This window comes from Pteropus vampyrus, unplaced genomic scaffold, assembly GCF_000151845.1.
Source record: "Pteropus vampyrus isolate Shadow unplaced genomic scaffold, Pvam_2.0 Scaffold36, whole genome shotgun sequence".
In the NCBI taxonomy this organism is placed as follows: domain Eukaryota; kingdom Metazoa; phylum Chordata; class Mammalia; order Chiroptera; family Pteropodidae; genus Pteropus; species Pteropus vampyrus.
This window is the reverse complement of record NW_011888817.1, coordinates 1,987,115-2,009,336: the sequence shown is the minus strand read 5'-3', so window position 1 is coordinate 2,009,336 and position 22,222 is coordinate 1,987,115. Positions and strand designations below refer to the sequence as shown.

General features: G+C 54.3%; 1 protein-coding gene across 1 annotated transcript in view; it reads left to right on the top strand.

Moving 5' to 3' along the window:
* Nucleotides 1-20,752, top strand: part of WNT4 (Wnt family member 4) — a 31,491-nt gene extending 10,739 nt beyond the window's left edge. The window contains exons 2-5 of the mRNA XM_011357540.2: nt 5,019-5,254; nt 14,098-14,229; nt 14,318-14,460; nt 15,185-20,752. Coding sequence (XP_011355842.1) covers nt 5,107-5,254; nt 14,098-14,229; nt 14,318-14,460; nt 15,185-15,652 — 891 coding nt within the window. The 5' untranslated portion in view covers nt 5,019-5,106 and the 3' untranslated portion in view covers nt 15,653-20,752. The remainder of the gene's footprint in view (nt 1-5,018; nt 5,255-14,097; nt 14,230-14,317; nt 14,461-15,184) is intronic.
* The last annotated feature ends 1,470 nt before the right edge of the window (nt 20,753-22,222 follow it).

The window sequence follows — 22,222 nt, the reverse complement described above, 5'->3', positions numbered from 1 at the left end:
GGGCAGCCTGGGCTGGTGGGATAACCTGATCGATGGCACGGCTGTGGCTAGAGTCGTAGGTGGCCAAGGCAGCAGGTGGCAAATTGCTAAGGCTATACTCAGCAGTGGCAGGAAGAAGCCTAAACTGGGGCAATGCGACCAGAATGGGAGAAGAAGCGGCGACGGTGGAGGCCCTCCACAGGCCAGCCCCACACCGATCACGTCCAGGCTCTCTGTCTCCCCCAGAAATGGCTTATGCAGTCGATATTTGAGCCCAGCCTGGCTCCAGAGTCAGCAAGAGGCACACATGTCTTTGGAGGAAAGGCCGAGCCACCTTAGGGTGCAGAGAGAGGGTACCCAAGGTCCCCAGGACCAGTCGGGCCTAACCCCTAAGAGCCTCTAAGCCCTCAGCAGACCGAAAGGCAAAGGCAGCCCCCATTTCCCTCCCTCACCCATCCCACCGGCCTTCCCTATCCTGAGTACTCTGCCAGGAGGTGAGCAGAGGAGACCTAGTCAGGACAGAGTCCCCTGTTCATGCTGTAAGTTTTTATTAAACACTTTCTCTGTGCAGCACACTCTGCTAGGCACTGAGGAGGCCCCAGGCTGGACGTGACACTGAAGGTGGCTTCAGACCCCTCAGCTGTCAGAGAAGGCAGATCCACAACCAGGATACAGCAAGAAGAGAGTTCCTAGTCAGAGCTGGGTTTGCATTCCGACTCTGCCACTCACTAGCTGTGTGACTTTGGGCTAGTCACTCCGCCTTTTCAGGGCTCAGTTTGCTCATCTGTAAAATGAGGCCAGACACCCCAAGGATACCAGAACGATCAAGCAGTGCTTGACGGAGGACAGCCTGTGATGCCTGGGGTCCTAACTCTTTTCACCCCATTTCTAGTTCCATTTCTAGTTCTGGCACCCAGCTCTTCCCAGCAAGGTCCTTGGCTCTCGGAGAACTTGGGTGGGGGTGGGGCCATGCCTTCTGTGGCATGGAAGGGGACAGCTGCTGGCCCAGATGAAGGCAGGGGTTGGGGGTGGTGGGCATTGGTGCCAGCCGTGGGGGCAGGGCCACTCCTCAGCGGAAGAGGTTTCTCAGCTTCCTGGAAGCTGTCCCAGTGACTCACGGCCGTGGCAGCCCAGCAGCTCACCCCTAAATCCCTACTACCGTTATTCAGTCCATCTCCCTTTGTCGAGCTCTGAGCCAAGGGCAGAGGGGGTGGGCAGCCCCTATGGTCCATCTCATTCCTTGTCCAATGGCAGGAACTCCATCTATCAGCCTGGCGTAGGGTCAGGAAGCCTTTGAGGCTTGGACTCCCCACCCATCCCAGTCTGTAGAAGGAAGGCTGCCAACTTTGACAGTGGGAAAGGCTGCACGGGTCTCCTGGTTTATTGTACCCATGAGACAGGCAAGGACTTGCCCAAGGTCACACAGAGGGTTGGTGGCTTAGCCAGGCCTCCCCAGCCTGTTCCTCCCGCCCAGAGAACCCCTGCCTTTGAACACCTTCACCAGAAGCCAGGACCCAGCACAGCCCTACCTGGCCCCCCTTGGCTGGCTGGGCGCAGAGGAAGCATAGGCTGAGATGGAGACAGGCCAGCTCTGTGCCCTCATGTCACAGAGGCCATAGGGGTCACCACCCTTCTCCAAGAGGCCAACCCTGAGTCTAAGCCGGAAAGGATCCAACTTGAGGCCCAACTTCTTGTCCCCTCACTCTTGGCCTCCCAAACATGGACCTGGCCCACAGCCAGTAGCTGGGCTCTTGGCGCCCCCTGCAGGCCAAGAGCACCAGGTGGACTAACTCTATAGAGGACCCCTTCTCTCCATTGGCAGAGGTGGGGAGCACCCAGGCAGGACTGAGGAGCCCAGTGGCCCCCTCGCCTTCTCGATTCACTCTCCCCCTGTCCCTTAAACTATCTTCCTGCCCTGTCTGCCTCTGACAGGCTCCGGCTTCTGCCCGGATATTACTAGTCTCTGAGCATCCCCTAGGTAGAACCTGGTAGAGAAGACAGGGAGCCTCTGGGAGGCAAGGACTGAGGGGAGTGTCCCAGCTCCCTACATTTCATTCCTTCACTCGCCCACACTGCAGGGAAGGCAGAGAGCCTCGCAGTTATGGGGCACCCACAACGTGCCCAGCTCAGAGCCAGATGCACCAGCCACAATGAGTCACATTAATTTCTCACAGCAGCCCTATAAGATAGGAACCATATCTCTATTTCTAAATAGAGATAAAGAAAGCCAGATACAGACAGGGCCCGCTGCCAGGGACCGACTCTGCGGTGGGCGAGGAGAGTGGGTCTCAGAATCAGATCTCCCCCAGACTTAGAAGGAAACACCACCCAGTGGTTACCCGAGAGCTCCCCTAAAACATCCTGCAGGCCAGCGCCAGCCCGATTCACAGCTGCTCCTAGGAACGTGTTAAAAGCGCAGATGCCCACCTGGAGCAGGGCCCAGGCACCTGCACTTTCGACAAACCCACAAATGTTTCGAAGCACAGCCAGATTGGAGAACCATCAGTCTGGTCCAACTCACACGCCTGACAAATAGAATCCAGCTGCTGCTCGCACATCTCCAGGGATGGAGGGTTCGGTGACCAGCAGGCAGCCCGCTTGACTGCACCTTGCCTGTCATCCTTAGCTTGAACGAACCCAGCTCCCAGCAGCTTCTGCCCACTGGTGTCAGTTCTAGTCCTCCAGCCACATTCTCTCTACCAAAGGCTTTGAAGTCAGGCAAAGCCAGGTTCAAGTCCTGGCTCCACCTCTTGGTAGCTGTGTGACCTTGTGCGTAAGGCAAATTGCTGAACCTGTCTGTGCCTCAGTTTCCTCCTCTATAAAATAAGAGTTCACTGGCTTGCTGAGAGGATAAATGCAATAATGTAAGTAAAGTACTTAGCCCAGTCCTTTCTAAGTTCCATAACAGTTCGCTGTTTTTATTATCATTGTCATATAAATTTTCTATATTTTAATAGGGCTTTCTGTACCTTTCTTTTTGGTCCCCGTTCATTCATGCGCTCCTTCAGTTAGCAAACAAAGGTTGAGTTCCTGCCCCATTGCCTCAGGCTTATGTCAGACCACCTTTCACACATAGCATTCCTTTTGCCTCTGACAATAGTTCTTGACTTAGCCAGAACTGGTATCTTCCCCACATTACAGATGAGAAAATTGAGACCTAGAGATAGTGACCTTTTCCTGTGACCCTTCTTCCAGCAAGAAATCTGTGTGGCTTCCCTTATAGGAAGCAACAGCATCTTCACCGCCACTCCCCAGAAAGCCCCCCCACCAATGAGTTTGCTGGCGAAGCCCCTTGGGGTATGGGGTCCTAGGTCACTGTAAAGTCGGGGGCAGCAGGACCCTTGCTGTCTTGTGCCGAGCCCCTGATCTGAACAAGATCTGAGGGTACAGCCTGGGTCTGAGTCTCCTCCTGGGAGGCGGTGGGAAGGCCCCTTTCTCAGTCTGTGCTCACCTATAAAATGAAGAGTCTAGACCAGACCACCTGTCAGGGAACGTTCCTTAAGTCTATGGTTTTCTGTGCTCTGCTGCCCCCCGGGAACCTGGAAGGCAGCCCCAGGCAGCCCTGCCCAGGGAGGTAAGCAGATGCATCGCTCACAGAGCAGGTGGGAAAGGGAGGCAGGGAGAGAAGAGGAGGCCTTCCAAGGGCACCACTCAGCTCTCCTCCCACATTAGGCTGCCACTTGTGCACCTGTTACGTGCTGGGGACTTAAGATGGGGGTGGGGGCCCGGCGGAGGGGCAGCAGTTACAGCACGAGTCATAGGGACATCCAGACCTGGGCTCCAATCCAGATCTGTCCAACAAACCGGGTTGAGCCAGTCACTTCACCTCTCTGAAACATACCTGGCACTTAGCAGGTGCTCAGTGAATGCACCTCCTTCCCTTGAGAGAAGGGCTGCTTCTCCCCAGGACCTTTCCTTGTCTTAGTGAGCATTTTTGCATCTTGCTCCCGGGCCCCTTGCCTCCTCTCACCTCACAAAGTGTCTGTCATTAGATGAAGCAGAGCCTTCCTGGGCTCCTCAACCTGCTGTGGAGGACAGGCAGAAGGAAGGTCCTTGGGGTCTGAAGGGGTTAGAGGCTTGGCTCTGGCACTTGCTATCTGTGTCACCTTGGGCATGTCACCCTCTTAGCCTTCATTTTGGAATCCATAAAATGGGCATAATAATTATCACCTCATAGATCTGGGGTGAGGATGCAACGGGATGAAGTGCCTACTACTGTGCAGCACATAGTAGGTATTCAGTGAACAGCAGCGCTCTCTTGTCCTCCACTGAAATGGATGTGTTAAAGCCCCTTCTCCCCACATGTGCCTAGTCCCAGAGCTTCTTGACATAAATTATCTCATCTAGATTGTGATCCTCACCATGACCCTATGAGGTGGAGCCAGTATTGTCACCCCATCTTCAGGCTATAAAAACTCAAGGAGCTAGGGAGATAGCATGGCGCACTTTGTTTTTGAAGACCCCCCTCTCCCACTACCACCCATGTGTCAACCATCCCCAGCCCCCCAGCTCTTCACTGCCCTCATCGTCCCAGCCCCAAATGCTGCAGCACTGATGCCCGTCTCCATCTGGTGGCCTTGGGATGTGGCTAGCAGTGAGGATCTTGGCTTTGCAGCCAGAAGGTAGGCTTAGGTCACTGGGGTCCCTACCTGGGGGTGGAGAGAGATGCCAGGGCAGACAGTGACTCCCAGCTAGAGGGCATGTCAACATGAAGGGGTTGGAGCCCAGGGGCTGGGGCTAGGGTAACATCAGGGCACAGGTGCAGGGGCCACCCAGAGCAGGGAGGGATCCCACGGGGTCTCCACCTGCTTTGGCTGCCTTATGTGAGGCCTTCTTATGTGAGACAGCACTTTCCCCTCTTGCCCTGAGCACTGGGCAAGAGAGCCTGTCTCTGGGTCCAGACAGAAGCTGACAGCCGGGACCCACGCTGGGACAAGTCGGTTCCCAGAGACCTGGGCTGGGCACAGCCTCGTCCTGGGAGTGGAAAGAGGAGGAAAGGGGCTCTGCACCGCACTCCACCCCCACCATCCTCTCCCCAGGTACCTGGCCAAGCTGTCCTCGGTGGGGAGCATCTCGGAGGAGGAGACGTGCGAGAAGCTCAAGGGCCTGATCCAGAGGCAGGTGCAAATGTGCAAGCGGAACCTGGAGGTGATGGACTCGGTGCGCCGCGGCGCCCAGCTGGCCATCGAGGAGTGCCAGTACCAGTTCCGGAACCGGCGCTGGAACTGCTCCACGCTCGACTCCCTGCCGGTCTTCGGCAAAGTGGTGACGCAAGGTGAGGGAGGGGCTCGTGGGGGGGCCGGGGGCCCAGCCGTGCCCGAGGGTGGGCCCTCGGCCAGGGGACCCCAGAAGAGACCACCACTTCCTATGCTCGTGAGTGGCCAGGCTATTCAGTCACTTATCAGATGGACACAGCACCCAGCTCCAGCGAGGGCATAAGGCGCACGCAGGTGGAGGCTCCGTGAGAGCGGCGTGATCCAGGCGGGCGGGAGTTCCGGGTGGGAGGGCGGTCAGAGGAGGCTGCCTGTCTATGTGCTGTGCAGCGCTCTACAGTGTGCAGCATCTTCAGTCCTGGAGCTGCCATCCCATGTTACAGAGGAAGAAAGTGCGGCCCAGAAAGGGGAAAAGATGGAGTTACCCCAGGCTCCTCAGAGAGTGGACAGCAGAATCAGAATTCAGACCTGGGGGTGGAGGGAGTGGGGAGGTAGCCGGGGTAAAGGGGGTCAAATACGTGGTGACAGAAAGAAATCTAAATATGAGAAGTGAACACACAGTGTAAATATATATATGCCTTATTGTTAAAGTGTACAGCTGAAACTTATTGGATGTCGTTAACCAATGTCACCATTAAAAAAATAAATTAAAAAAAAAAAAAGAGAGTTCAGACCTGGGCTCCAGGCCCCCATGCTGTCTTACCTCAGCACTCAGCCTCTCCTACGTGAGCCCATCTCACTCCCCGTCTGGTCCTCTGATGAACTCTATTGAGAGCCTCACTGCGCCCAGCCCTGAGACCCAGAGACAAACAGCCCCAGCTCCTACCCTCCCAGGCTCTGTCGCAGCTCAGTAGGCATAGTGGCTAGCGCACCAATAGCACTAACTAGGAACTGGACACTGCAAAGTGTTTTAACTCATCTGGCCCTCGGGGATAGGCCTCCATGTTACAAGAGAAGAAACTGAGGCACAGAGAGTTTAAGTGACTTGCCCAAGGTCACAGAACTAGAAAGTGACAGAGCCAGGGCTCGAACCCAGGCAATCCAGTTCCAGGGTCTTACCCACCCTGTGATGGAGAGGACATGGGCGTCTTGGGACCACAAGGGTGGACCCCTCCCCTGGCCAGGGCTGGGGCTCAAAGAAAGCTTTTCCAAGAAGGTAAACCCTTAGGCAAGACCAGAAATGTGAGAATGCATTAAGCCAAAGGATGGTGGGCCAGGGCATAGAGAATGTTCCATGCAACTGGAAGGCTCCTTGAGAGGTCACCGGGTCAAGCCTCTGCCCTCGAGGAAGTGTTCTAAACCAGCTGCCTCTTTTTCTACTTCCTGAGCATGAAACTGACACTCCCAAGCCACCAACAGTCTACAGGGGCCCTTTGACTTGCTCAGGCAGCAGGAAAGCATTGCCTGGGCCAACCTTTGTCTTGGCACCTGTGATCCTGGACGTCTAGGGCTGCTGGGCTTGTGGCAAACCATTTGGATGTTGTTGGAAACCAACTGTGATAGAAATTTGGAAGCCATTCTCCTGGGAGCTGGCAGAGGCCAAAAAGGCATGATCATGCTTGGCATGACTGAGCACTGCTGCTCCAGAAAAGAAGCAGAGACCCAGTGAGCGGTCTGGTAGTGAAGGATCTCCTGGGACAATGATGCCACTGCCAAAGGCCAGGGCCTGTTTGATGAGGCCCAGATACTAGGCTCAGACAACAGCCCCTGAGCACAGGACGTTCTTCACACACAGTAGATGTTCGGTGTTTTGGATGGACTGGTGGCGAGATCAGCAGGTTTCATGTGCCAGGCCTTTTCACACCCCCACGCCTTTACACGGGCTGCGTCCCCTACCCCAAATACTCAACCCACTTTCTCGGCCAACCTAGTGGGACCCTCGTCCACAGTCTTCCCAGCTCCCACGAGCAGGTAGCCGCTTTTTCCTCTGAGATCCAAAGCTCTTTGTTCATGCTGGAGTTTTTTCCCTTTTCTTTTTCTTTTTTCTTTTCTTTCTTTCTTTTTTTTTTTTTTTTGTAATTTTTTTTGTTTTGAAAAAATTTGAAACTTACAGAAAATTTGCAAAGCTAGTACAAGGAATTGCCATATACTCTTTATCTAGATTCACCAACAGATCACATTTTAACCCATTGGCCTCTTCTGTTTCTCTCTCAATTCACACATGCACATTATCATCTAAATTGCTGGTGTTCACACGGCTTTTATTACACCTTTTAGATTGAACTCTGATGCCTGTCTCCCCCACCCCACCCTGCTATCCCTAAACCCTGAGCTCTTCCAAGGGAAGGGTGATGTCACAGCACATGGCAGAGCCTTGGTGTGGAGGAGACAGTCAGTTGATGCCTTCCAATGACAGGAAGCAAGCCAGAGCGCAGACCGGAAGGGGCAAAGAGAGGCAGGCGTGAGCCGGTGCTGGCCTGAAGGTGGACCCCATCAAGAAAGGCCTTCCTCACCCATGTGCGTGGCAGGAACTAAACAGGGGGGCCCAGCCCCGGCTCAGCAAGTTTGGGAAGACACCGGGAATCCTACCCAGCTTGGCTGGAACCTGTTACAGGCTACAGTCCGAGTGGCCTGGTCAAGCACCAGTCCTCTTGGAGCTAAGTCAAGGTGCCCTCTCCCCAGGTCCTCCACACCAGGCAGTCCTGTTTGGAGGAGTCTGAGATCTTCCCATCCATCCATCTCCTCATTTTTATATTTTTCATTTTCTCCCCTAGTAAAATTCTTCTTGTAAAATTCTTAATTTGTCTCCATTGAACAAGAAGAGAAGAGACTTGTCCATCTCAAGGCAACGTGCTGCTCTCAGAAGGTGCAGGGGTTCATGAGGTGGCTGGAGGGAGAACATGGGCAAGCATGGCCTGGAGCAAGTGACTTCACTCCTTTGAGCCATGGTGTCCTCACCTGTCAGACTGGCAGGTGTGCTTACCTCATAAGGTTGTCATGAAGATTAGTGACATAATTCGTGGCAGCACTTAGTGTAGACCCTGACCCAAGAAGAGCTGTCTATCATCACCAGCTGCTGTCATTTTTGGCGGCAGTGATGGCAGCAGCGCCGGTCTGGGCAGGCCTATCTCATGGCCCCCAGCTTTTGGGGTCGGGGGGCTGGGCCAGTACCTGCATTCATGAGCTGCCTGGCTGGGGTCATGACCACAGACACGGAGGAGGCCAAAGTTAACAGATCCCCCGCAGAGCCAGGAACCCTCATTTGTCGAAGGCCTCCTGTGTGCTGCCCACATCAGATCACCCTGATGACAATTCTGAGAGCGTGTAGTATTATTTCCATCTCGCAGCTGAGGAAGGGGCTCAGCAAGCAGAGGGTGGTAACACACCCAAGTCTGGGGCCTGCCAACTCTTGGCTGTGAGATCTTGGGCAAGGTTCTTCCCTCTCCTAGCCTCAGCATCCTGCTCCCTATAAAGTGGGGACAACCCCAGGACCATTCTCCTGGGACTCCCATCAGGACTCAGAGACAATGCCTCTGAAGAACTAACTGACTCTAACAGACCCCCCTACACCCCGCAAGAGGAGGCCAGCTCTCTTACTGCTGGCATTGCCCACGCCTCCCCAGCCTCCAACTCTGTGCTCCCACACTAAGCAGTGGAGGCCGCCCTGCTTTTGGCCCACTGAGGCAAGATGGACAGTGAAAAAATGGTGACCGATGAGGGTCTTGTGTAAGTTAAGGCAAAATTGTGTGTTCTCAGCTGAAAAACTACCAAAAATTTGGTAAAATTGGTATCTGGGAAGCCAGGAATGGGGGCAGGTGGCAGTTCTTGACTAAGGAGCAGTCATTAAGGGCCAGATATGGGATGGCATCTGTGCATTTCAGTCACTGCCTGAAAACAGTGCCTAGAGCAGCACCTGCACATAGTAGATAACTGATAAATGCTTGTTGAATGAATGAAAAGGGATTGAGGATGGGAGGGAGAGGCCATAGCGTCTGACAGAGGTTGCCGTGAGCACATGTACTGGGGTCTTAGAGCAGGCTGGCCTGAGCAGGACGAAGAGAGGCAGGAAAGGCAGTGCAGACTCCCATTCTCCTGCTTCTCTCCATCTCTAAACAACACTGGGCCTCCCTCTGCCTCTTTGTATCTCACTCTATGACCTTGATCAACTTCCTGTCCTAAGAAAGGGGACTCCGTAAGCCCTTAGGCCCCTTCAGACTCTGGCTGCCATGGTTGGGAGGGGATGTGGTGCACTGGCCACAGCAAAGTGAGGCTTCAAAACCAGGCCCACCTCTCCACTCCCTATGTGTCTAACATCACCGAGGACACCTTACTGACTGTAACTTCAGCCTGGATTTAAAAAGCAAATGCTCTTCAGTCTTGGGCTGTGACTCACTATAAAACTTGTGTTCTCATCTTTGTCCTCAACATTGGCATCATGTTGGAGCCAATGAGGGTGAGGAGATACCTTCCTTCGGAGTGACCCCTCAGGCCAGCCTTGTGGTGCCATCAGATAATTTACAAGGTCGGGGGGTACCCCAGAGACACTGCCACTGAGAGTTCCTTGAGGATGAACTCACCTGGGTATTCCTAGAGCATGGCATAGGGCCTACTCACAGCAGGTGATCAGTAAACATTTGGCGAGGCAGCCAGGGAGGGAGAGTCTGCCCTAAGGAAGTTTGAGCCCAAATCACGAAGATATGGTCAACTGACTGGCCCTCAGAGTATATATGCCAGACCAGTGTTTGTTAGCAAATGAATAAAATGGCATTAATCACCCTGCACTAATTCTCACAACAGCTACTATGTCTCAAGTGCCTACTGTGTGCCAGGGCCTAGACTAAGCCCATTCCATATTTGACCTCAGTAGATTTCCAGAACCACCTGATGAGGTCGGTTCTATTATCAGCCCCTTTTTATGGACAAGAAAGCTGAAATCACACATCTAGGAGGTGGCAGTGCCATGATTAGAACTCAGACCTGCCTAGCGCGCGTCCACACTTTCCCAACACCGACCCCTGTCTCCAAGTAGCTGTGAGGGGCCTGCTCTGTGCCCAGCCCTGGGCTAGGGGGCCAGAGGAGAAGTTCAAGGGACAGCCTGGCCCCAGGAACTTCCCATCCGGCTGCAGAGGCCAGACAAACACAGGATACTTAGAAGATAAAACAGGCTGCAGCCGGATTCTGATTGCGAGGGGCAGTCAGGCCAGTGAAAGCAAATCTGTAATGGTGGGAGGGGAATGCAGGAGTGTGAGGGTCTGGCCTGGCAGGCAGCGGGATTCTCCCCACGTTCGACTTGGGAAAATGAGGCTCTGAGAGGAAGATCACACCACTAGTAAAAGTCTTAGCACAGCATTGTCCAGCTCCAAAGCCTTTACTCTTCTCCCTGTCCTATCCTACATCATCTCTTAAATCCAAAGAGGCTTCCTGGAGGTGGTTTCAATAAAAGGTGAGCTTTCACAGATGAGAGCAAAGGAAACTGGAAAGGCAGGCTGGGGGCAGAGATGAGGAGGGGACTGGGAGTAATGTCTTTCTCGAGACCAGTGCCTATCCTGCCCCACCTCCCTAGGACACCTGCTGAGTCTGCTTTGGAAACATGCGAGTTATGCTGGGAATGGCACTTCCACCAGGACACCCACCTGGTGCCCAGGAGATCGCCATGTCCATGGCTTCCTTTCCAGCCCAACTCAGCTTCAGCCGGTTCTCCTTTAAACACCCCTTCCCAAACATGTCTGTCTTTCCAACATCTGGGAGAGACATCACACATGATGTGCTCAGAAGAGCACAGGCCTTGAGTCAGACAGGCCTTGTTCCAATTCCCTCTTGGCCACGGACTGGCTGAGGGACCCCAGGCAAGCCACCAAGCTTCACTTTTCCCTCCATAGAGCAGAGCTGGAGAGAGCTGGTTGGTAAGGTTGTTGTGAGCCTTGGACAACATATGCAAAGGTCCTGGCATCCTCAGAAAGAGGAGCTGAATTCCCAGCCCCAGGCAGCCTTAGCACCTTGGAAAAGACGGCATCGAGATGGGATCCAGAGGACACACAGGATTTAGGCCAGTGGAGCTGGGGTAGGAGGTAACCTGGGGAGGAAGAAAAGCCGGAAGAAAGGCGTTGGGTGTGGGATGGGCAGACGTCTTTGTGGAAAAGGCAGAAGGTTGCAGGGCAGCTGCTGGCACTTTAGAGAGTCCTGCCTCACCCTGGGCCGGCTCTGCTGTCCCAGGAGGACAAAGCCAGAACTGTCTTCCTCCTGTGGCTGGAGCAGGCAAGTCCCCGACCAGGGAGCAGTTTTCTACCATGTTGCTGGGGAACTCCCTTCTGCTCCACTCGCAGGCATACCACAGTCCTTTTTCTCTCAATGGTTTCTGCCAGTTACCCCACTAGTGAGCAAGGCTCCAGCCTGGGCACCCAGGCAAAGAGGAGAATCTGGGAGGGGCCACAGCGCTGGAGTCAAAGGGCTGGGACCCGGGGCCAGTTAGAAAGGACTGGAGGAGCCGCTGCCATCGGCTTTAGGGGCACAGTGGCTTAGCCACATTATCTAGGCCTTCTGGGGCCTTGTGTGCTGAGCACAGAGGCCAACTGCTCACCATCCCCCAGTAAAGAACCCACAAAAGGAACTGGGCTTATCCCAGAGCACGTGAGATTTAGAGTACACCTAAGGAAGCCCTTCTTGGCTTCACACACGAGGTGGGAAAAGATGGACTGCATGTGTATTCCTGGGTGCGCCGGGCTCTGTGCGGTGGGATAACATCAAGGTTGAAAGCTCTGATGCCAGGCTGCCTGAGTTCAAATTCCCGTCCCACTGCATCCTGGCCAGGTATTGTTAGACAAGTCGCTTCACCACTCAGTGCCTCAGTTTCCTCATCTGTAAAATGAAGGTTAAAAGTCTGTACTTCATAGGGTTGTTGTGAGGAATATCTAAATTACGTAAAGTGCTTAGACAGTGCCCAGCACAGTGTAAAGTGCTCTGTAAGCTTTAGCTCTTTTTATTATTATCTGCCTTCCAGAATCTATTCCTTCAGGCCCAGCCCCGAGGTGAGAAAACCACAGCAACCTTGTTCCCAAGGCCAGGGCAAGGAGGACCTGGAGTCCTGGCAGATGGGTATTGGCTCAGGGAATGAAGCGGGGGTCTCCCTGAGCAACTGTACAGGGCTTCCTGTACCCCAGGGCCCCAAGCGCTCAGGGGAGAGATGAGGCCAGAGCTCGGGGTGGGCCGGGGCTGCCTGAGAGCCTGGAGAGCAGGGAAGGGAGGGCCGCGCCAGGCCAGGAGCTGGGGCCCATGGCCCCATCTCCTGCTTTCCCTTCCCCCTTGGTCTTTGGGGCAAAGAATTGTGCTGGTTCAGGCCTGGAAATACCATAAATACCAGAAACTGAAGTCGTCTCTCTTCGGGCGGCCACAGCACAAAACCAACCAACAGGATCCTGCTATTAACCTCCATTAACTTGGAGAGGGTTCCATCTCAGGCTGTCAAGGCCCTCACGGCCCCAGCCAAGCCCCCTGACGCCGGCCCAAAAGGGCCAGGCCGGGGCAGAGGGCGGCCAGTGGAGAGTGGGTGGCAGGCTGTATCTCCAGTTCAAGTGCCGAAGCAAGAACAGGGTGTCCTGAGCCATCAGGGCCTGAGCTGCCCCCACTCCAGCACTCAGCTTTTTCTGCTGCCTGTCCACAGACACGGGCACAGAGGAGGTGATTGTTTCTGTCTGACCACGGTGACTGCTCCCCAGGGCAGCCGAGAGCACAGGCCTGGGTGTCGCAGAGGTAATTGCCAACCACGGGGCCAAATCCTGCCCCCTTCACTCCTGTGGACACGGACACTCCAGCAAGAGACAGAAGGACAGTCACGGGCACACAGAGGCCCTCACAGGACCCAGGAGAGGAGCAGGGCCTGTCTGGTCACACTCCCAGCCAGCCATGCACACATGCACCACACTACACACACACACTCTCTCTCTCTCGCTCTCTCCCCTACCCACCCACACCCCCAGAAAGAGGCTCCACAGAAGCTACACCCCCTGAGGCACAGTTCCTAGGAGGATAAAAACACCCATTCAGGCAGAGGACGGGGGCAGGCACCAAAATAGCACCACTGAGAAGTCGTGGCAGGGAAAGAACAGACCCAGAGGCAGACAGACCTGTGTTTGAGTCCTGTTCTATTAATTCCTGGCTGGCTCTCTGGGACCAAATCACTTCCCCTCCACAAACCCATACTGCATATGCGCCATCTGTGAAATGGGCACAGATAAAAGCTCCCAGCGGCAGATGGCATACCATCAGCAGTAGTAGTGGTAAACTGTAGAGGCCATTGTGATCACAATTCATTTTTAAAGGGATAAGGAAGCAAGACAACAGGCCCAGCCTCAGCAGGAAGGGCCGGGGCAGGATTCTAAGGTACAGGGAACCCTCAGAGCCCAGGAGGGCTGGCTGAAGAATAGGTAAGAACACTGGGTTTAAGGGAAGCCAGACCTCGTCTGGCAGCTCAGCCCTGCTGCTTCACAGTATTGGTAAGTCAATTCACCTCTCCGAGCCTGCTTTGTCTCTCAAAAATGACGTGAACATCACTAACCTTCTAGAGGTTGTATAAGAACAGTGCCCATGGTTGCTAATAGCACTGAAGGTAAGAGCACTCACCTGTGGCCCCTCTGCCTACCTATCTGCCTGCTCAAATACATACTGTGACCGGGAATAAGCAGACTAATCTCTCTGTGAAATGGGGACAATAGTACTGACCTCTCGGATGCTCTGAGGATAAAACGCTCAGCATATGTGAAGACGTAAGGCAGTGCCTGGCATGTAGTATGTGTATTCAGCATCCGGGTGGCGGCCATAAGCACCAGCACAGTGTCACTCTTGGCCCACGGGAGTTAGCTTGCCTTGCTCTCTCTGCGGTCCTCCATCGTTTAGGTCCCTCCCCCTCTGAAAAGAAGGGTGCAGGGAGGAGCACTGGGACCCAGCCCTGCCCTCCCTCTGCCTCCCACAGGGACTCGGGAGGCGGCCTTCGTGTACGCCATCTCTTCAGCAGGTGTGGCCTTTGCGGTGACACGGGCGTGCAGCAGTGGGGAGCTAGAAAAGTGTGGCTGTGACCGGACGGTACACGGGGTCAGCCCGCAGGGTAAGTGCGGGCGGTGGGGAAGCGTGAGCGGGAGGGCAGGGACCTGGCCCTCACTCATCCGCAGCTCCCTCTGCTCACCGCGCTTCAGGCTTCCAGTGGTCAGGATGCTCAGACAATATCGCCTACGGCGTGGCCTTCTCCCAGTCATTCGTGGACGTGCGGGAGAGAAGCAAGGGTGCCTCATCCAGCCGGGCCCTCATGAACCTCCACAACAACGAGGCCGGCAGGAAGGTAATGTGGCGCTTCTTCCACCACCATCGCCACCGGGGCGGAGGCGGGCTCGGAAAGGTCCCTGAAACACTCTCCCAGCCACACGCTGCCCAGCAAGCATTGCTCAGGCTCTCACCAGCACTAGGCACCTCCTGTCGGCCGGTGGGGTACAAGATGGCAGGACGGAGAAACAAATGGGAGCAGGTGTCACAGGACAATGAGTGCCCCTCCAACACAGCACACACAACCCCCAACACAGCACCCTGACCCATGCATATTTATGGGTCTCCATCCTTCCGTCACACACATACACACCCCTAACAGGCAGCAGAGCTAGGACTTGAACCCTTCTGCGTCACCGTGAAGATCACGTGCTTAACTATGATACCATCTGCCTTTTCAATATCTGCCCTTCAAGGTTCCTGTGCAGATTCAGTGCAACCATGTCCTTCCCCATCATGTCACTTGTCACTCAGTTTCATGACACTGCGTTTTAAAATGTCTCTCCTCCATCAACTGCAAGTGCTCCAAAGGCAGGGACAATATCTTCGACAGTCCTCACTCAACACAGCTTACCAGCTTACCACGACATACCGTCGGTGCTTAATACAGAGGAAGCATGACAGTACATTTTCTGCAATTCTGTGGCATGCCCCCACCCAGGCCCCCACCATCTAGCCCCAGCGGTCCCTCCCCAGCCACCTCCGGCATCTCCTGATGGCCCATTTCCTCCCTGTCCCTGCAGGCCATCCTGACACATATGCGGGTGGAGTGCAAGTGCCATGGGGTATCGGGCTCCTGCGAGGTAAAGACATGCTGGCGAGCCGTGCCACCCTTCCGTCAGGTGGGCCACGCACTGAAGGAAAAGTTTGATGGCGCCACCGAGGTGGAGCCACGCCGTGTGGGGTCCTCCAGGGCGCTGGTGCCGCGCAATGCACAGTTCAAGCCGCATACAGATGAGGACCTGGTGTACTTGGAGCCCAGCCCCGACTTCTGCGAGCAGGACATGCGCAGCGGCGTGCTGGGCACAAGGGGCCGCACATGCAACAAGACGTCCAAGGCCATTGACGGCTGTGAGCTGCTGTGCTGTGGCCGCGGCTTCCACACAGCACAGGTGGAGCTGGCTGAGCGCTGCAGCTGCAAATTCCACTGGTGCTGCTTTGTCAAGTGCCGGCAGTGCCAGCGGCTGGTGGAGCTACACACATGCCGGTGACTGCCGCCCAGCCTGCGCCCAGCAACCACCTAGTGGCCCGGGGAAGGCCGATAATTTAAACAGTCCCCCACCACCTACCCCAAAAGATACTGGTTATATTTTTTGTTTTGGTTTGGTTTTTGGGTCCTCATGTTATTTATTACTGAAACCAGGCAGGTGACCCCAAGGGCACCAACTGGGGTCTCCCTGAAGCCTGGGCCTTTGTGGCTGCCACTGACCAAAGGGACCTTTCTCATGCTTCTGTCCACATGTGGCTGCTGCTGACCACTCATTTGTTATCTGTATCTGTTTTTCTACTTGTAGGCTTCAGGTGGGCAACAGGAGTGTTACAGCCATGTGCCTACTGACCCTGCCATCTAGGGAAAGAGGTGGCCCTATGGCAGGGGAAAGCTGGTGCCATTTTGATGGAAGGCACACCTCCACACATATGTATGGACCCCTGGCAGCTTCAGCCTGGTAGCCTTGTCTTCTCAAATCCCCTGGAAAAGGAATGGGCAGCTAGCTACCAGGTCAGAGGCAAAGGGTTAATTTCAGCCTCCATGAGCAGCTGGAAGCTGAATTTCTGTGGGACCTTCCAGGCAGGAAGAGCAGGTGAGATGAAGGCAAGAGAAGACTACAGTCCCACCCCAGAGCCCAGCCTGCCTGGCCTCCCCCTCGCAGAGGGAAACCCCCCATTCCCTGGTCCCTCCCAGGCGGGAGCATAGGCTGTCACCCTGGATCAGAGATCCCAGCTGGGCCTTTGCAGTGATGGCCCCGTGAGTCACAGTGCTGCTCCTCCATAAGACTAAGAATGGTAATCACTCACACACACACCAAGGAAAGGGCTGTGTAAAAACACCTTCTCCCAACCATTATTTCACTCAACCAAATTTACTGAACAAATACTATGTTCTAGGCCCTGCACTGGGCCATCTCACTGGATGATGGACAAGACAGGGATGTTTTATGCCCATTTTACAGCAGAGAGGGCAATGCCCAGCCGAGTCCCGGAGCGAACTAGATGCAGACAGAGGCAGAGCCAAGAGAGCCCTCCAGCCAGGCTCCTCCTGGGCTCCTGTACCCAAAGACCCAGGAACTTCTGGTCATCTTGGGTTTGAGCCTTGGGGAAGGGGCTCTGGCTAGAAGAAGAGCTGTGAGGCAACCAGAGGCACAGACCACAGGCTGAGCTAGAGTCCGCACAGTTCCTGAGGGCAGAACGGGCTCTGAGGGACAAGGGACTGCTGAAAGGCTGACGAGGAGAGGTAGCTGAGGCGCCCCTGCCCCCGGGGTACCGTGGGTACTGAAGAGTCAGCACCAGCACCCGGCCCTGGCCCTGTGAACCAGCCATCAGGAGCCCAGCCCAAACTTCTGGGAGCAAGACGAGTATACAAGATCCAGCCTAACCCAACTGCTTCTAGGGTGGACTCCCAAGCACCAGAGGTTCTCGCTGTCAGCTGTCTCCAAACTGCCCCCACATTGGGGCTCTAGGCTGCTGGTTTGAGGTCTCGAGCTCTGGGATCCCCATTGAAGGTTCTCAGACCCAAGCTCTTGGCTCCAGAGCTCTGCATCTGAATTCAAAGTACCAGATTCAGAATACAGGCTCCGGCCTGTAGAAGCTCTCCTTCAGGCCTTGTGGTTTGTGCCTCCTGGTGTTGGCTCCTTCACGAAGAAGTCAACACCCTTGGCCTCCAGCCAAGCGCTCTGCTCAATGTCCATCCAAGAAGGCCAAAACCAAGTGAGATGCTGGAGCCATATTTGAATGTGGGGATAATCTTGGGGCAGGCAGGCTCTGATGTGGATGAAAGCTGAGCCGACTAAGTGTCCCCACAGCTGCCCAGCTGGGCTCACTGCTCTTCTGGCGGGCTCTGTTCAGCTGTCCGCTCAGCGAAAGGGAAAATACTATCCCTCACTGGCAGAGGCCAGACCCAGAAACAGGAAGCAGTGGAGACCTCTCCCCTTCCAGAGACAGGGCTGAGCCACTCTCCCCCACCCCAAGTCCTATCCCTAGAATCAGGGGAATAGTAGGTCCAAGCTAGGTGCTGGCGTTATGGGCACTGCCCCCAGTAAGAAGTGAGAGGGTCTGTGCCCTTTCACAGGCTTCACTGTTCCACCTGCCAGGGGGCTTCTCAAAGTTGATCCTCTTGGGGTTCTGAAGGGTGTGACCTCAGTGAAGCTAACTAGATTCTAGGAACCTCAGCCCAGCCCTACCACCACTATCACCAGCAACCCAAAGGCCAAAGGATCCACAGCTGCAGGAAAATGGAGCTTCCTTGGACGCGCCCTCCTCCAAGTTCTCTCAAATAAAAAGGAAGAACCAATAGGCCTGACATAGCCCACCCACTCTGAAAGCGTGCTAGGGGTTCCGAGTCCTGTCTGAAACCTCCACTAGTCTTGCCACAGGCAATGGTGAAGTTCTCTGAGGCCTCGGGCCAGATAAGCCCCAGCTCTGGATGCTGCTGCCCCCTCTGCTGCCCTGACCCCATCCTCCAATTTTTATACTAGGCTCCTTGCCATTGTGACATCCCCATGAAATAGTCTGATGCACAATAAAATGATTATTTCTTTATCTTGCAATTGTGGCACTGACTGTTTTATAGAAGAAGAGAAGAAAGACTTTGGGAAGAACATGAGAAAAGCAGATAAGTACTAGCAACCTCTAGATGTGAGGACACTCTTTCCTTCTGAATAACTGGTCTGATGGCCACAAGCAAAGAACCCACCTACAGGTTGTCTAGAATTAACCCTTAACACACTGAGGCCATACCTGCATTTCAATGAGCCGTGATCAACTACTGAACCTTGGCCTGGGCCAAGGCCTCAGAACCCTTCTTGAGTGTTGAATTAGAGAGGAAAGACAACTACAATGACAAAGGAGGGTCTAGTGAAGTGGGTGCCAACTGAGGAGGTAGGAGACAAGTAGGAAAAAAACAGCACTTAAGGACACAAGGATTCAAGGCCTGTGACTAGAAGGAAAATCCAGGATTGGAGCCCAGTGAGAAAGAGGTGACTGAATGGAAAAACGCCATGTAACTCAAGTCACAGATGATGGGAAGACCCAAGATGGCTTCTCAGGAACCTCAGTCTAGTGGAGTGAATTCCTCATCTTTATCAAGGGGGCCGGGGCCTGTCTCTCAACCCTCCACCCCCACTGCAGCAAATCCACACCAGCCTGGAAACAGTTAGGCTATGTTAGGCTTTCCAGAAGTTTAATGGGATATAAGAGGGCTAATGTGAAAAGCTTTCAGGACAGCAGGAGTATACACAAATTTGTGAAGAAGTGGGGAGGTGAATAATAGACAGTGGGAGAGGATGGAGTCTAAACTATGGGTAGATAGAAAAGGAAACCTCGTCCTCAAATCAAGGTCAAACGCAGAGGGGAGAGGACTGGCAATAGAGAGTCCAAGATGGCAGAGCGAAGAGGTGAAGGTGTCCATTCCCAACTATTTTCTAGAACTGTGAAAAAGATGCAGGCTTTGCAGTAAGGCCTGGGTTGGAATCCCTTCACTATATAGAACCTTGGACAACTTATTGTCCCTCTCTGGGACTCTTTCTTTTAAGATTCACAACATGGTGCTATTCCCCTTGCCCCAACTTCAAATGGGGCTAAATAATAATAGAACCTATTTATTGGGGATGTTAAATAACACATGTAAAGCTCGACGAATGACAATTATTATATTAATATTATTCCCTTTTCAAGAGTGTAAGAGGCAGTTAAAGTAGTTCTAAGATTGAGGGGGCCAGAAAGGGAGATAGAACAAGGAGAAAAGCAGAGACAGTGTGGGATAGGTTAGGGGCTGAAGACAGGTACCCCAAGACTGGAGTCCTCCTTTGGCCTCATCCCAAGGATCAGAAGCAGGCAGATGTCTCAAGGCATAGATCGTCAGACAGGAGACAGAGACAAAGAATCCCAGAAGTCGAGAAACCTGGCAGTACCAAGCAAGGCAACAACAAAGCTGCCCTTAGGCACCAGCTAGAGGCTGAACCAAGGCCCCAATGTGGGCAAAAAGCAGGGCTAGGACAAGGAGCAGGGGCCAAGGAGGGTAGAGTCAGAGTGGATATGGGAGTGTCTGAGCTGTAGGAGGCATATGTAGTGGGGCCCAGGGGCTCCGCCTTTGAAGATGGAAGGCTTTCATGTCTCCCAGGCTGGGTGGTGTCCAGATCCATCCTTGACAGCTGCCCTCAGAGCTCAGGCCTTAGGTCTCTGGGCAAGTTGTAAAAACACGTGATAAAGACCTCCTTCTCAGCCCCTTCTTGACTGACAGTGGTCCAAGGGAAGTCTGGGGAGACCAGAGGCAAGGCTTAAGGTGGATCTTGGGCCAGGGAAGGACCAGAGAACACAAGAAGGGTATAAAAGGGTCTGGGGAACTGAGATGAGCTAAGACAGGCTGAGAAACTGAGTGAGAAAACAGCAGAGGGCAAGAGGACAGACACAGGAACAGAGAGGGAAAGGCTGAGGAACAGAGGAGCATCTGGGCAGAGGAGCCCAGCAGCTTCCTAGTAAGAGGAGAAAGTGCTGAGCTTCAGGAGAAGGCGTCTGACTCAAGAAGGGGGGGTGTGAGGGGATGTCTAAGGGATGTGGGGGAGGGGGTGGAGTGTGGCCTGGCCTAGCCCAGGCAATGACTTCATAGGCATCTCCCCCCACTCCTTCCTGAGCCGCCAGCCCTAGTGACCCCCTGCCCGCATCTCAAGGGTCTAGGCCAAGCAGGCGCTGACAGGGGAGAGAAGGGGCCCTTCTGGGCCAGGCCCCCTAGCCTGGCATAGTGCCTGCTGGGAAGGAGGGGCCTAGAGGCCCAGCCCTTGTCAGCATCCAGGCCGGCACTTCGGAGGCAATTAGCAGCCCAGCTGAGCTAATCCCCCGCCTGGCGAGGCCAACACAAACAGGCCCAGGCCGGGTGCACACTCGCCTCCCTGTTTGCTGAGGGGCCCGGTGGTCCGCCAAGATCAACACCAATAACCCGGGGCCTTCTCTAGGTTAAGAGGAGGACCGAGGCTTGCTGAAGAGCTGACCATGCCCAATAGAGCATACTCTGGCCAGATGCCCTGGCTGCCCCAGAAAGGCAGCCACTGTTCCCAAGCTTTGAGCCAGCCAGGAAGAGGAAGCTGGACACAAGGAGCCATATATTCTGATTCAGTACCCACCCCCACCCCTACCCTTGCCACCTGTGAGGGAGAAGGACCAACTCAGGTTTGTGTTCCCTTGGCCAGCCCAACAATCAAGGCCAAGAGGGGCTGGGCCCCTCTGGTAGGGACCCGAGGCTCCTGGACCCTGTCCTCAAGGAGTTCACAGTCTAGCTAGGAAACAGATCATGTATGACCTTGGGTCAGGACCAGACTCTAGTCCCATCAACAACCACCTGCCCAGACTTGGAAAGGCTATAGTAGGACTCCCACAACGGAGAAAGCAAAGGCGGACACGGGAGAAGAAACGAACGAAAGCCCAGAGATTGATAAATGGGGGAAGATGGTGCCAAGGGAGGTAGAAGGAAGTCAGAGCAAACTCTGGCACAGACTGGTCCTGGACCAGGAGTGGCCCCTCTAGACAATCCAGCACTCACTGGGAGAGCCCAGGCTCCAAACAAGGCCCTACATCTGCACAACCACTTCTCAATTCCATGCTAATTCCGCCTTCATCAACTCTCAGCCAGGGAGTATCTCCTTTTTAAGCCAAATCCTCCATCCTCAATGTGGTTCCTCACCTACTCAGGTACTTGTGGACTTTGCAGCAACATCAGGAGCTCCAGCCTCCTTGGAGCTCCTACTTGGGAAAGTAGACATAGCCTCCCTGAACGGGCCATGCCCCTCAGGAAACTGTGATCACCAATGTGCACCACCACTACCATTTATTGAGCACCTATTGACCATGGGGTCAGGCCGACACACACTAAATACCACTACCAGCATTATCGTATATGTCATGGTCACAAGCAAATAACAGAACATAAATAAAGCACCTGAGAGGCAAGGATATGATTCATCCCCACATTACAGATAAGACAACCAAGGCTCACAGCAGAGATCTGCATATCGTGTGTGTGTGTGTGTGTGTGTGTGTGTGTGTGTGTGTGTGTGTGCGCGCGCGCGCGCGCGCCCCTCATCCAGTTCTACACAACTCTCCATTTTTTCTCACTCCACTGCTGGCCTAGACCTACCTTTTATGCTTCCTAGGCAAAAGGGCCTCAGAACTTTGAGCCCACCTCCTCCCCACAAAGCAGTATTATCTGTCTCTGGCTAGGCTAAGTTCAACTCTGCCACTCTGCTGCGGATCTATATATTATTCTGTAGACAGCTCTCTCTAGGGCAGAAGGTGAGGAAGGCTGGAGTCACACTGCTAGGGTAGACAAAGCCACAGCTAGGAACAACAGCCTTGCCTACCACCCAGTGCCCTGGCTGGTATGGCAGAAGACTTTAGGTCCAGTTCCAAGCCCGCGAGACAAGCGGTCAGGTTTATGCCCACAGCAAGAACAGGAAGGGGCTGACAATCCAGTCTGAACTCTGGGCTGCTCCCACACCTGGCTCTAGATTATCTAGCCTGAACCAAGGTATAGATGAGTAGATGAGTCCTTTTCCCCTTCAGCTTCAGCCAAAAAG